The sequence below is a fragment of the Apus apus genome, chromosome 5 (genome assembly GCF_020740795.1).
Source record: "Apus apus isolate bApuApu2 chromosome 5, bApuApu2.pri.cur, whole genome shotgun sequence".
NCBI classification, from domain to species: Eukaryota; Metazoa; Chordata; class Aves; order Apodiformes; family Apodidae; genus Apus; species Apus apus.
Window position 1 is genome coordinate 28,358,342 of NC_067286.1, and position 16,086 is coordinate 28,374,427.

The 16,086-nt window shown below is 37.6% G+C and overlaps 1 protein-coding gene across 14 annotated transcripts in view; it reads left to right on the forward strand.

Moving 5' to 3' along the window:
- NUMB (NUMB endocytic adaptor protein) overlaps positions 1-16,086 on the forward strand; it is a 102,307-nt gene that overhangs the window by 75,173 nt on the left and 11,048 nt on the right. For 8 of the 14 annotated variants that reach the window (XM_051620337.1, XM_051620335.1, XM_051620334.1 and 5 more), the window contains 3 exons: positions 2,946-3,020; positions 8,161-8,238; positions 14,316-14,390. In XM_051620337.1, coding sequence (XP_051476297.1) covers positions 2,946-3,020; positions 8,161-8,238; positions 14,316-14,390 — 228 coding nt within the window. The remainder of the gene's footprint in view (positions 1-2,945; positions 3,021-8,160; positions 8,239-14,315; positions 14,391-16,086) is intronic. The other 6 variants (XM_051620341.1, XM_051620346.1, XM_051620342.1 and 3 more) reach the window with 2 other exon arrangements.

Genomic DNA, 16,086 nt, shown 5'->3' on the forward strand with positions numbered 1-16,086 from the left:
TTTTGATTACTACCCATTAAAATTCAGATAACCGTGTATATCTGCTTCCAGCCTGATGGGGAAAAAAAAAAAAGTTTTTAGAAATAAACTTGAAAAGTTGGAAGGGGACCTGCTGCTTAAGAGAGACTTCGTTAAAAAAGACAAACAATAGGACCACAGTGTTCTGATTATACAGTTGAAATTTATTTTTACAAGAAAGAAACTTAACAATATATTGGTATAAGGAATTAGCATACCACCACCCCACCCCAGAATGAAAAACAGGAAGAATTTTGAAACTGCCTGTTAAATGTGTACAAGGCCACTCATACCGATAAGAATGAACTTCTGGCTTCTGCAAAAATGGTGCAATGGGAAGAACAAGGTTTTTTTGATGAAGGACTTAAAGTGTAAGAGCAAACAAAGCACCTTTTATCCTCTATATCATAAAGAAGTATTATGTGGCAGCGTATAACTTCTTTTATAATTCAGAACTGATTGATGCTCAATGAGGTTTGTGGGTTGTAGCCTTTTGCTGTGGTAGATGCACTTGATACGTGCAATAATGTCCTCATTCACTGGAGTGGAAGCAGTGCTGAAAACTGCAGCTAAACTCTTGCTGTCTCTAGCAGCAGTGACATGACTGATTGCTGAAAGCTGGAGCATGGAACTTGAATAGAGGTTTGGCAACACAGGGGAAAATGGTTGTCTGTTTTGGAGTGTGACATGAGGCGATGTTTACCCTGCTCTGTTTCTCCCTTTTCCAAGCAAAAGGCAGGTTGCCAAGTACAGGAACTGCATGGTTTGGATCTTCAGTTGGAAACATTTTGCCTACACTGGAGTAAATGAGATGTGCAGGTAGCTCCGGCAATAGGAAAGTTGCCCTTTATTTGTATGATACTTTACTTAATGGTCATGCAAACTGGATGGCTCATTCTGTACATACATTGTTTTTTCTGTCCTCTCTAAACTTCAGTGTTGTTCCTGTCTGTATCCCTCCCTTTTAAAGAGAAATTGACAAACTTTTTAAAGTTAGTGAACCCAAAACTTTCCCATAACAAATACGCACAACCACAGATTTTATTTTCTTGAACTACCACAGGATTCATGGCAGAACCAAAGATCCATCTGGAATAGTTGTTGATATAAATATGTACTTAGTAAATACATCTTTAGTTGTTGCTATTTGTGTGGTTTTAGGATTAAAATTTTCCAGTTAGTGTGTGTTCTGGAGAAGTGAAGATCTTGCGCAAGTGTTCGGGAAGCTCAGCTGAGAGAGTACAGTTGCTGTTTTGGCAACTCCAGCATTCAATTATAATTCTGTCTCACAGAACTCATTTTGAAAAAACTCCAAGTGTCAAGTCTGTTCTATTTACCTTGTAGTTTCTATGGAACTTATTTTTCAAGCTGTTCTCCAGCTGTGAGAGCTGGTTTAAATGAAATTCTTGCAGAATTGTTCCATCCAGATTTACTCTGTTTTTAAAATGCCACAGAGTAAGATTTAATGTTAAAGCCCTTTTGTCACTTATGATCCTTTAAATCTTACAGCAGTTTAAAGATACTAGGGTGATAATGTGAAGTCTCCTCTTGTGGAGCATCTTGTCTTGCATGACAAAATCCTTATCTTTTAAATTTCTCTTAAGTCTTTAAAACAGTCTGAGGATGTCCACTTAGTTGAATTGTGTTACTCTGTGTAACACTAGAGTGCTTCAATATGGTGCTGGAGAGTGAAATCTTTTGTCCATCTAGTTCATTACAATATCCTAACTAATTCAGATAACTCATGACAGAATATTCTCTGATGGAGTGGGACTGACTTCTCAGTAGATTGTTATACCTAGATTTACCACTGCATTACGTGACAAATACTGGTTCCGATATTTTTAAAACATTTCTCCACTCTTTAGCTAGTCTAGAAATATAAATGCTGAATTGCATTCAATTCTTACAATGCCACATACATTGGGGCAAGATTCTTTGAACTATACCTCCAATTATGAAACTTCAGAAAGCTTTTATTTTATAGTTTCTATGATTTTCTTCAAGAGTTAATTATTTTGAATATAGATATGAATGTTTCTGGGGAAGTGTTTCCTTCCTCTATCAAAAAGAAGATAGGAAGAAATTGGTAAATTTAGAGTTTGGGATTTTTTCCCTAGAATGTAAAATGAACCTGAGCACTACGCTCCAAAGTATTTATTGAAATTGCTTTCTCTATAGGCTAGTATTATCCTGGGTTATTAATTTAAAAGCTTTGACACTTGCAGTTTCTCTTCACTGTTGTTTTATTGTTTTATTTTTAAGTAGTGTTTGGTAAGATGGATATACAGAAAACTGGAATTCTTAAAAACTTTTTGTGAGAATGGTGAATCTTTCAGTGTCCACATAAGAGCCTGGTGTTGTAATGAAGATCAAGGTTTTGATTTACAGTTTTTTAAAAAAGGGGGGGAAGAATGATGTTTTGCAACATTCGGTGTTTGCAGCATTGAAATTTCTTGTATTTAGACATGAGCATTCAAATATATTTGGTTATCTTACGATGTTTAATTCAGGTTTTTGTGCTAGGTATATATATCAGTATTCAAGAATAATTTATTCAGAGTAATCTCTGAATTGGCTTAAGGTTTTCATCTGATGCTAGTAAAAAAAAAAAAAAAAGTGACTAAAGCTTATGCTGAATAAGGGGGAAGATACAGTTCTACTTTTCAATTTCATTCTTTTCCCGAGTAGGGGAAGGCTGTCTTTCCCTCAACATTTCTGGATATATTATGATTTTCTACTGATTCTTGTACCCTATATAAATGCAAGTCAAACCTCCAAATGCAGCTCTTAAAAGAAGGTTACCAAGTGCTGTTAATCTCTACTATCTCAGCTGTACTGAGATGAATTCAGAGATTGGACTTTTAAACCCAGGGTGTTCAAGGAGCTACTGTTAAGATTTTCTCCCCCTTCTCTCCTTCCTGCAGTACTTGGGACATGTCGAAGTGGATGAATCCAGAGGAATGCATATCTGTGAAGATGCTGTGAAGAGACTGAAATCTGTATGTATATTTGTTTCATGAAACAGTTGGCTTTGGGGCTGTGTTACTGGAAGAGCTTGGTTGGGCTGCAGTGCCCCAGCTAAAGACTGAACTTTTGACCCGTGTTAGGATAACAGTTGGCCGGTTTGAGAGCACTGCTGCAGTTAGGGGGACGTGCTAATCTGATGATGAGAGGGAGAGAGTTACAACTGTTCTTTCTGCTTGCAGAAACTATTTGCAAAACAAATGTGTAGAAATCCTCTGTGACCTTTCAGGCTAAGTTGGTACCCACATGGGACTTCAACCATTGTTTTTTAACAATTATTTCTCCCTCTCTCTCTCTTTTCCTCTCCCTCTCTCTCCTTCTGTTGCCTGCCATTTTAATAGTGACTTAATTCACCATTGTACAAAATATTACTTGATTTAGGCTGCTGTTTTCTAATGCACTGCAACATTGTAGTCATGCATGAAATAATCTGGCTTGCATCTGCTCAAAGTGGCCTTAAGGTTGCCTAATTCTGATGTCATGAAGTGGGCTGCTCTTAGTTTGGCTTCTGTGAACGTTTGCTCCTGTAAATGGCACTCGTTCAAAGCTCTTTGTATTTCTGTGGCTCATCTGAAAAGGCCTTGTCATCTCTTTCCTGCAGTAGTAATATCACAAAATCCTGTGATAATAGCTAACTCCAGAAAGGCAGTCATCAGTCTATCAGGGAACTGAGGCTAAGACAGCATTGAAGAGAAAAGAAGGAGAAAGGACATGGAAATTTGAAGTTTGAATGGAGATAGAGAACTGCAGTCCTTTTCATCATTTATGAGTTTTAGCTATTTACATTCTTCAGTGATGCCTTTAGTGGAAGAAGCTCTTGTATCCTAGCAGCTCAACAAAATTATCAAAAGTACATCAAACTCTCCTACTAAACCTTTGCTAATTGAAGACAACTACTACTAGACATCACTTTTTTCCTCACCAAATGTAAGAGCTTAAATTGACTTCTAACTCATTCTTTTCTTCCCTTCTTCCTAGTGCACAACAGAGGATTATAGGTTATCTTTTCTGCCTTCTGTTGTTCTGTAAAGTTTCTGAATTAGTTTAGTGCTCTTATTAGAATCTAGTCTTTTCATTCTTTTCTCTCTCAGTTAATGTATAGCAACCTGTTAAAGTCACATCCCATCTGTTCCCATTCAGTCCAACAGTGATTGGCGATTGATTTTCATTAAAAAGGGCCACACAAAATATAAATTAGTTTCTTTATTATCTGGATTTGGTTTATGTAGCTAAAAGTGGAAGTACTGACCACATAATGAATTGCATCCATATTTTTCCCCTTCTGGTTTTTGTTCTATCAGAATAGTTTCTATTAGGACAACAAATAACACTGCAGTATCTGCTTTATGCTCCTTTTCTCATTCTCTTCCCTGGGGAGCTGTGCTGTGAAGTAGATGTTCACTAGTTTATAAATAAACTTAAATCTCACAAGCCAGTTAAGTGTAGCTAAACTTATAAATAATGAGACAGAATAAAAGCACAGCACCCAGTTTCTTGTGGAATCTGGGTAATTCCAGGATTGTGATTCTTGATCACCTGAATTATTGATTCAAATGTCAGACTTGCACGTCTAACTTTTACAGAGTGCTCTCTGGAAGTAAATAATATAATTTTCCTATTTTGTGCCATGTCATTATTCCAAACTGGATGGCATCAATTTACCCATTGTCATAAATCCAATGCTTTTTTTTCAGATAGTTTTAATTTATTCTGCCATTTGGAGTTTTCAATGTCTATGTAGAAGCGGGACACAAGCGCATGTCTGGTGCAATTGCTGTTTGCGTTGTCTCCTTTGTCAGTGCTGGAAGTTGTGAAGCAGAGATTGAGTTCTCCTTGGGACCCAAGAGGGAGATTCAGATTACTAAGACACTGTGTGTGTTTTCATTCCTAGATTCCACTACATCCAAGGCTCATTTGTAGGTTTTAAACTGAGGGCATTTCTTTAGGACTCTGCTATTACTGAAAGCTCTTTTCTGTACAGTATGGTCTTCTAATTAGCAAAAGCCAAATCCCTGGATAGTGTTTCAGCATGCAAGGAATGTGATAAGAAAAGAGTTTATTCTTTTGGTAGTCTCTTGCTTTCATAGTACTTGATTATTTTGATGAGATTTCTCTTGGTCTTGAAAGAATTACAAGTTTGAGCTGCAGTGCTTGAACTGGAAGACTGGCTTAAGGGAGATTGGACTTCACTTGGTATGGTTCAACGACATCAAAATGTGTGTGGCCTATCTTCATCTTTGTGTTCTCTGCACATACTGTGTATATTTTATAAATCTGACAAATAAAAATTAGATAGACTTGTTGAAATACTTGTACCTTCTAAAAATTAATTTCTGGCTCTCTTTATTTTAATAGATACACCTTTTTTTCTTCTTAATTCTTGTTCTCCAACAGTTGGCAGTTCATCTGAGGAACTCTTGGCTCTTCTTTTTTAGGGTTGACTAAGGGATTATAAAACATTTTATGGGATTTATCAAGAAGTGTGTAGAACAGTGTTAATCTTGATTTTAGAAATAGCTTAATTTCTGCTTTACTTTTTGAAAGAAAAGATGCAAACAAATCTTTCTGTCCCTTTTCTGTGGGAAATAACCCTTCAGGGTTTTTGTACTACCTGCTCATTTTATGTGGTGTAATTGTTTTTGAGCATTGCATCCTGCAGAACTTGAAACCACATGATGGTGAGCAGTTTATTCAGGCATTGTTTAATTGATAGTTGAATAAAAGGAGCCATTTGTAGCTGAAGAATCCCTCATCCATACTGTATTCTGTTGTTACAGTTTTTTAGCTCTGAAAATCGCACACCAACAATACTATAACCTGCAGTTTACAGTATTGTTTAGAATGAAGACAAACTTGAGTTGTGTCCCTGATTTCTGTCTGATTAAATGGCATCAGAGTGTCATTAATGGATCAGAAACCCACGTATTCAGCTATCAGTCTATTATTAACATGGGTATACTACCAATGGAGCTTACATTTTTCCTTTAGTAGGCAGGTATTGCTGTGTATACATTTCATACCTGGTAGGATCCGTGTATTTGGACACTAAGTTCTAAATGATTTCTTCAGAACCATTTAACTGAATTTAAAATATTTAGCACAAACTGGAAAGTAACTTTGATGGGGCCCTGTGAGTGTATTTGGCTCAGGTATGGGAACATCATGTAAAGACAAAAGTATATTCTCTCATGTGATGTTTTGATTTGAAATCAGCTTTAGTGTGTAGTATTGGTTTCTAACTTGCCACTTTTTGTTTTAAGTGATGCATTTGTTTTAATATATGTTCTTGTTTTAGCAGGTAAAGAGACATAATTTAATATTTTAAAATGTGCATTAGTAATCTCTAAACTACATTAACTTAGTGTTGTTTAAAAACCTTTTTGCATGATGCCTTTTAACCTTGCCTAGTTTATTAAAAAAATAATCTTGTTTAACAAGCATTTTGCTGAAAGCAAAATTAACCATCACCTAAAAATGAAGTAGCTTCTGGTGAATCTCTAGCTTTTGCTTTCTTTAAAAAGCTGTTATTTAGTGTAATGCAATAGTCATTGCTCAACTTGGCAGCAGCATCCAACCCCTTCTCATTATGTACACAACACAGTGATTAATCCATTAGTTCCCCTCCCAGTTTTCAGCATATCCTGTCCAAATACATAACCATTTCTGCCTCAGAAAATTGTTACGCTTTTCAACTGACTGAACTTGGAGATGTTCTTTCTACAATATCTGAGTTGACATAAATATGGTACAGATACTGGGTAAAAGCTCTGGAAGGACCTCGAGCAGAGTCACACAGCAAGAGAAGTCAGGAAATGCAAAGTCAAGATTGACACTCCCTTCTTAGCTTTGTGTTTCCTGGCTTTCGTTGGCTTACGTCAGAACCATAGCTTTGATTTAAATATAACCTTGTTTACCAATCAATTTTTGAGACACTGCCTCAGGGTATTTGTAATAATAATTTTTTGTATAGTTTTGTTATCAGTGAGCAACAGGTTGGGACTGAACAGTGTTAACTTGGGGCCAGGGGCTGTCACAGACACTCTCTGTGTCTCATCTGCAGTTCTCCATCTCCTTCCCTTGACTACTATACATAGCTTTCTTACAAGTGAAACAATTTGGAAAGATAACAGGAGCAGGGATATGCTTCGTGCCAGCTTCCCTCAAGCGTGGAGCAGCCTGCGACGCTGCTCACAGAGCACCAGGCCTGCTGCAGTGTTCCCTCAGGAGATTAGTTTGGATCTTGCAGTTTTCTTTTCACAGTCTGGTAACAAAACAAAGCCAGTGAACTAAACTGCATGCAAAAATGCTTAAAATTGTGTGCTGCCTTTTTCTAATGTGAATTGGGCACTTTCAGTCGGAAGAAATTTAGGAAGTTTTCGTTCAGCTCTTGGTATCTTTGTGCTTGTCAAACTGTCCCTGTCTGAGCTGGCTTTAAAGGGGCCTTGGTCAGCCTATCAATTCAGAGTTGTAGAATTAATATCTAGTACTTGTATAAATATTGTATAAAGCCTTGCAAGGCTTTAGAGATTGAAAGAGACAGGGATTTCATTTGTGTTTTACTTGTACCACAAGGTAAGATGAAATTCCTCACCCTTCAGAAAGGACTGCTTAAGATGTGAAGTGTAAGAGTAGCAACAAGTAAATGGAATAAAATGAAGCAGTGTTCAACCCTGCTTTATACCAGCCATTCATGCTTCTCCAGCTTACAAAGCATTTGCTTTGGGAAAAGAGTGATCAATACAGAGCAAACTTGCCTGTAATTCTGGAGTTAGAAGTTTGCATTTCACAAGAGCCCATACAGTATTTTAATTGTTTAACCACCAAGTCTGCTGCCAAGTTTGGTTTATAACCTAACTAAAGGGGACTAAACAAGGGAGAGTGAAAATAAAGTAACCACTTTGCATGAAATTGGGACTGAGGTTCTCTTCTTTCCACCAATTTCAGGGCAGTAGCTTATTAGAATGGTGTGTGTGCCCTTTGATCTGCATTTTCATGGGATTATTTTCACATTTGCCTGTCGCACCTTCTCATGGATAACTCTTAAAAACCCCTTCCTTTCCCTCCAAACCCTATTCTTGTGTGTGCTTGTTGGTTTGAAACCCTGGGACATTTTAGCTACCTACAGTAATAGCGCTCGACTTGTCCCCCCTGTTCCTCCAGGAAAGGAAGTTCTTCAAAGGCTTCTTTGGAAAAGTAAGTTTAATGCCTTGTTTGTGCTTGCACTATAAGGAGTTACATCCCTGGTATAGCACTGCCATAAAATCAGGGTGTTGAGAGTCCCCTAATCCATTTCAGAATATTTGCTTCTAAAACAGACTCAGAAATACGTTGATTTGAACAAAGAATACGGTCAAAAAACCAACCTGAAACAGAAACTTATGGACAAATCCATACGGACTGTTTTGGAAATGCATTGTTGAAGTGATTTGGTCTTCCTCAATAAAATGTGGATTTTTCTTTTTCAATCATTAAACTTGTGCCAGCCTACATCACCTGGGTAAATAAGTACAGACCAGCTGGGGTCTGTGCCTTGTGAGTGCTTCGTGATCAGCTGCCTGGCACCATGAGTTGACCCCCAAATGTTAGCACTGGGAGAAAGCAATGTGCCTACACACACCATCTCTTAAACCTTTTGGTTTTGAGCACAGTCCTAAGCTATTAGGTACTTGAGTAGTAAGGTATTCAAAGGTATATGAAGATGAGACCAGGTGTTTACCTACTATATTTTTCTAATTGCAGTTCAACTGCACAGCTGAAAAATTTACTGTTTCTGTCATTGCTCTTATTTTTTATGAGGACAGTGTCTTAGATGTGAAGGGAGTGAACTCTTTATCCTTATTAAGAATGTCCTGTACTGGCAGCTGGATAGTTTTGTTTCTGCTGTCTACATCTCTTCAAGGCAGCGCGTGTAGATCACCGAGTGAGCTCTCTCTCTTTTACCTCTCATCTGTTCCCTACCTGTGTGTTTACAATTCCTGTAAAACTTTTATTTTGGTTCTCATATGGAGTTAAAATAGCTTTTGAAGTATCTTGTTATAAAATTAATCTTCACTTAAATAGAAACTAACAGGTTTGTAACTTTCATATATACAAAAGTCTTTTGAAGCAGATTATTTTCTGGTCACTAATTTGTTTTGGCTTTTGCTGGGGGAGTAAAAAAAGGTTTTTTCAGCTGCTTCATTTTCACCTTTCACTCAGATAGTGATGTATGGTCACACAGGGACAGCTGTTTCCCCAGTTCAGGTTTCTTCCTATGATCTGGTAAATCACACATTTAAAGTGTAGTGATGGTTTGTTTTGTTTTTGCTTTTAGGGCCAAAATAGCATAGGTGGGAGATATGTCAGATTAATCAGATCATTCCTATGTGCAAATGAAATTTAAAAGCTGGAATCTACAGGTTGGAGTAAAAACATGATGTTTGCTTTGCAGCTGAAAATGCTAAATACTATTTACAATTTGTTTAAAACAAGCAAACAGAAAAATCCCCAACCTCATCCTAATCAGAGATGTTAGTTTTCCTTCTGCTTGTTGGTATTAACTTTGCTTAGTATACAGAAGAAAGCAAAGATTTAAAATGACATATTTTCATAGCACTTATTTTTAAAAGTCAGACAGATTTTTATATATTAAATATGCCAACTTCCCCATTACATCTTAGTTGCTTTTTTAATGAAGTCTGACACTTTCCCACAGTCTTGTAGATTTACTTTGTCTTTTATTACAATATTTTATCAAAGAGAGACTGAGTTCTGCTTCAGTCTGTGAAATTTCATTAATTAGTAGTGAAACCACTTCAAGCCATAGTGTTTAGTTATCCCTACAGCATCTGTATGGCAGTGCCTTTATTACAGCTTTTTACAGCTTTGGCCTACAATGGTAGGGGGAAACTGAAAAAACCCCCAAAAAACCCCCCAAAAAACCAGCTGTTGTCTTATTAATGATTGATAAATACTAATAACTAATATCTTTTGGCTGTCTCAGCTATAATTGCTCTGCAGATGCCTTGCATTGGGATTAATATAATATTCCAAACTGCAGAGCTGCTTAAAACACACTAGAAGCCTTCAGTCAGTCCAGGCAGGTTTGCTGCTTTATCCGTCCATATTTTTTCTCCCCTAAAAGATAAATCTGATGGATTTGTGTCCAAAAATGTTCAAGTGTATGTATTGAAAATACTCTATTTTAAACTTTAAATAAGAGGTGTCTGTTGATAGCACCAGCTTAGACTTCTGCGGTTTTGTGCAGCATGTACATCATAACTGAATCAACTGCCTTTTTTTAGGCAGCCCTTCATATTTTAAAACAAAACCTTTTCTGTTTTAATGAATAATAGTACAGATTCGGTGATCTTTCTCATGTTTTGCTTCTACTAAGCACGTGTATTTCTCATGACACAATGGTTTATACAAAGTCTGAAATGAAACATTTTCTTTATATGTACCTCAGACTCCTTTTACAGCTGTTTCTAAGTCTCAGGACAGAATAAAATAGGCAGAAAGACTAGAAACAATTTAGAAGTATTTAAAAAAATGCATTATTAGACAACTTTAATTCTGCTCTGGCATCCTTAAAACTTTATTTTCCACCTTACAATATAGTTGCTACTTATCTTCATGTTCTATCACTTCTAACAGTTAAAATGTCATACAGTGTTGATTAGAAAATACACATTTCAGATTTAGTCCACTTAGTTTTTTTTGGTTGTTTTGCTTGGTTGGTTTTGTGGGGTTTTTTGTTGTTGTTGTTTTTGTTTTTGTTTGGTGGATTGTTTGTTTTGTGCAGATGTCCATCTCTAGGGCATTGCCAGCTTGGATGGACAGGTCCTTCATGCCCAACTCACAGTGGTCCTGCTTTGTCTTTGGACCTCATTGTCTGTTAGGATGGGTGCCTCATCCACCCTCCTCCTGGAGATGTTTCAGGACTCTAAAATTAGTACAGATCTCATATTGGAGCAGATTACTGACCCCCTATGAAGTGCTGAGCAGCAAGGGTTCTATCAGGACTGACTCAGCACTGACAAATCAGGCTCCCAGAGTTGCTGCCACATGTGGCTCTCTTCCAGCAGTGCTGTCATCCAAAAGTTCTTGAAGACCAGCTACTGATATGGATGTCTAGACGAGTCCCTTAGTAACAGCATCCTAAGACCACACTGTTCCAGGGGGTGTTGGCCATTTGCTTTACATATTTTTGTTTGTAGTCAATGAGCACACTTTCAGTGTTGATTACACAAGTTGTGATCCTGCATTGAAGTTCATCCAGTCTGATCTTTGTCCAGTATGTGCCAGGAGTGCAAATACTTGTATCTGCTCTGTAATTGCAATATACTTGGCAATATCCCACTCATAATGGAGTATTTCGATTTGTATATCCAGTATAAACTGATTTGGAGAAGTTCCTTTTGTATATAATTTGTAGGCACAGATAAACTGAGGATTCAGTAGATGGAAAAATCATGTTGCCCAACAGTAGTAGCTGTGGGTTTGGGATACAGACTATAAGAACTCCTAAGTACTGTATCCACCATAAATCTAGAAAAAGACACTGGGAGATAATAGTGTGTTTTATTTTTCCCCTTAGTGTAGCAAACCCATGTTTGGTTATCTTGCATAAGGAACCCTATGCTTCCAGTGGTGGTGGAGGACTTGGGCAGCTCTTTAGCCTTATAAGTTTATTCTGAGAAACATGAGATTTCATGTCTTAGCTATTTCCAATTTCTCATTTGGTAAAATAGCAGGTAAGGAGTAGTTGATGTGTTGAAGATCAGTACTTCTTTATGAAGTGCCCAGCTCAGTTACCCTTTAATAAAAACTTCAGGAACTGTTCACTATTTCTACAGAAACAAGGTTTTTATTGTTTGCTGGGGAAACACATGTATCTCTGTTTCCAGTGATGGTAATCTAAACCAAACAGTTACCTGAAGGTATTGTCTTTACTTGATTAATTGTGTTTGCTTGAAATAAAGATTTTAAGACTACTAACAGCTTATAAGCTGGTACTCCTTTTTAAAACAGTTAAAGGAGACAGACCTTGGGAGTGTTCAGCCTGGAGAAGAGAAGGCTCTGGGGAGTCATCATAGCAATCTTCCAGTACCTGAAGGGGCCTAAAGGAAAGCTGGGGAGGGGCTTTTTGCAAGGGTGTGTAGTGATAGGATGAGGGGTACTGGTTTTAAGCTGGTAGAGAGTAGATTTAGGTTAGACATCAGGAAGAAATTCTTTAGTGTAAGGGTGATGAGATGCTGGAACAGGTTGCCCAGGGAAGTTGTGGCTGCTCCCTCCCTGGAAGTGTTCAAGGCCAGGTTGGATGGGGCCCCTGAGCAACCTGGTCTAGTGGGAGGTGTTCCTGCCCATGCAAGGGTGGTTGCAACTAGATGATCTTTAAGGTCCCTTCCAACCCAAACCATTCTATCATTCTATGACCTCTACAAACCATTTGGGTTTGGTATTAATAGGGACTTTTAAACTATGAAAACTAGCTGGACATTGAGGAGATAGACTTGTTTTTGTGGGTGTTGATATTTACTGCCTTTTAAGACCAAAAATTAAGTGTTTGTTTTTTTTTTAATGCTGCAACATTTTTTAACACATACTATGGTAAATTTAGGTACATCTTCCCTTGTGAGCTATACTTCTTCCATTAGGCATTACAGAATCTGACAGTTTAACTTTAAACCTTCTCTGGAGTATCCATCAGGCTAGATTGACATTTAGAAAGTTGCTTTTGCCAGCACTTCTCTGTAGCTTGCTCTCATGCTGTGCTTATTTTCTCTTGTTTTCTCTTTTAATCACTCTTCCATACAAGTTAGTGCCATTCTTGCTTCTCACCAAACTTACTGAAAGTGCTCGGGGTGTCATTGCTGCTTCTGAAACTGGGACAGGTAGTTCCTGCCCCAAAACAAACAGAAGTTCTGCCAGGCCCATTTTCTTCACACTTGCTTTCTCTGAAAATGAAACCAATGTGATATAATAGGAGACATTTCACTCCAAGATATTTGAACCTTACAGTGTTAAAATCAGCGTTGCAGACTTGGAACATGTGGTAGTCTCTGCCAGAATGTGTCCTTGCTCCATTGCTTGCTGTATGAAGACAAAAGATGTACATCTGCAATGAACTATTAGAAAAATAAATTAATTGCTATTCTTGCATGAAGCTGCAAGCTGATACCTCCTGATCTTTTGTTGATGTTGTTGCTGTCTTCACTCCCTGCAGTAGTCTGTGGTGGGTACCATTAGCAGCCACAAACAATATAAACTCAGTGCTTCAAAAAACCTTACAGGAGAATATGTTATTAGCTGGCTTAAAGTATGGGGCTTGTGAATTGTAGCCACATGTTAAAAAAAAAAATAAATTAAAAATTGCTATTAGTAGTTTTCTGTAACAACCACGAAAATTATGTTGACATCTTGTAACTACTTTCTGTTCAATGAATTAGTTTCAGAAGAATATTGTGTCAAATGTTTATGTTGTTTTCTGTAACTTTTCCTTAGAAAGTAAACAGTCTAGAAAGAATCTGCAGTTTAAATGGCTCTGAAGCCTTCCTGTGTTTCCCACTTTTACTTACCCTCAGCTTGTGGCAGCTGAAAGTTCCCACAGTCAGATCTTGGATAAAAGCCAGACCACTCCTCCGCTGTGTCAGCCTGCCACACACCATTGCTTTTTCAAGATACACACCAAATGGTTAACAAGTCATATTTTTCTACCTCTCCTCCAAGATGCAACATTAGCTCTCAATCAACTAGTGACACGTTTGGCTGATTAATGTTAGCATTAAGCTCATAACACAGTAACTGATGATTTTTGGGTGCTTTTGACACTGGTTTAAAGTGATGCCATGGCTCTGCCATACGACTGTTGGGGCAGAGGGTAGGGCTGGTGGAGATACCAGGTAAGAGTTTTCCAATGTTTAAACTTGTGCTAAAGAAGCTACCTGTGGTGTAACTCCTTATGAATTAGTGTCTTCTGACTCTTTAGTGGAATTCCTCACCCACTTGGTCACTCTTGAATTCTGTACTGTCAGTGGTTGCACACCTTATTTTTACCTCCACCTCTTCTGTGCCCTCTCCCCATCCCCACAACATATTTCTGAAATACTGGCTTTGGCTTGGTTCTCTGAAAGTTTTGCAACTTGGATTGAGTATCTGGCTTTGGGCACCCTAATGACCGTGGACTTCATCTACACTTAATGTTCTGGTTCTTGGAAAGGGGAAGCGGGTTCCAGTCTGATGCTGTTGGTGTAAAACTGGATTTTTCCTTTTTTCTTTTTTTTTGAAAGTCTGGGAAGAAGGCAGTTAAAGCAGTCCTGTGGGTTTCGGCGGATGGACTCCGAGTTGTAGATGAGAAAACAAAGGTTAGATTCCCTTAGACAAAAGTTTTAAATCTATAATTATGTCTGTGTTATAACTTTAAATTGATAGAAATCATTACATTAATGCAAATGTTATTTGAAAGGAAGACTGAAGTGTATAATTAGTTTAATAATTTTGTGCTTTGCAAACATATGAATGCCTGCTATTTTTTTTTCCAAGTTAATTCCACACTGCTTTCAAGACCCATTTCATAAAATTTGGCAAATAGCATAAGCTTGGAGTACTTTTTTTATTATTATTTTTGCATTTACCATAGAGTACTTTTTTCCTGCTAAGTTCTGTTGACATTGAACTTGGAGAATCCCTTGGCTTTGTTCTGCACCACTTCAGAAAGCTACAGCAGTAATACATGAGCAAACTCATGTTAATCAATGTAATTTTCAGCGCATCCAAATCCTAGAATGGGTCTGAATGAACAAAAGCAAACTTCCAGAAATGCAATGCAGAGAGTCAGGGGGTTATGCCTTCAGACTCAAGCTAAATAGTAACTGAGTATCAAATTTCATAGCTTCTAATATCTGAAGTGGAACCCTAGTGAATTGTGGCATCTTTCTAGATTGTTGTACAGTTCTTTAATTTGTGAAATAGCACAGCACATGCCATGAAGGCACCTATGTGCAAGTAATAGCAAACAGTTCTGGGTTTTATCTAGATGTAGGCAATTGGAAATAAGAGAGTTAGACTTGCCTTTATAAACCTACAAGTATTTTAAAAGATGGTGTGGCTGTCAGAACAATTTTTACTTTCATTAGTCTGAAATCAGTTAGTGTTATATTCATGTCATTTAATGCTTACTTTGTCAACCTAAATATGATTTCTGCAAGCCAACACTGAGAAGCAGGTAGAAATAATTCATATAGCTCTGCAGTATGACTGCCTGTCAAATACCTGCTCTGTGGCTAGACTTCTCCAGGTCTGCTGTTACAGTGTGGTTCTTCAGCACTGAAATGACTCTCTTAAGAGTTCAGTTTCTGATACAATCCTACTGAGGTAGGTGAATTCAGTCTACTGATTGCCTCATTTAAAAAGACTAATACATGTATTATTTTTAGAAATGTTACTGCATATATCTAATATTTTAAGATTGAATTTTAATGAGTTATGCAGACCCTGGAGATAATTAAAAGTATAGAACTTAAAAAGAGAATATACTGTTGCCTCCTGGTGGTTGATTACATTAGCACAGGTGCCAAGGACTAACCACCAGTCAAAAGAAAATATTTTGAAAAAACAATTTTTAATTAAGGTGGCATCATTCTTAAACTATGCTATCTCCTTTTTAGAAACACTTCTTCCATCAATCTATGGTGACAAATCAGAGGTGTTTGGTACTACCAGTGCTGTTGGTGCTTTTCCATTGCACCCCTGCTTAGCTAATTGGCAAGTCAGCTTTTCCTTTTCATTTTGTAGCAGCTGCTAGACCTTTTCACACTTGCAGACCTCTCCCTGAGTTTCAGGGTTGAGTTTTAACCACAGTTACGATTTTTTGATTGTAAGACCATTGGAGCTGCTGTAAAAAAACAAAATGAAAATGTGAGCTTCGTAGTCTAGAGGAGAGATCTTAGGAATTGCTTGGGTCCCTGAATTCTGAAGTGCTGCCTTGGCATGCTTCTGTCAAAGGTGGAAAATGTCACCTGTCCTTTTTGTTTCATACTGGGAATAGAATTCTGAATGGTG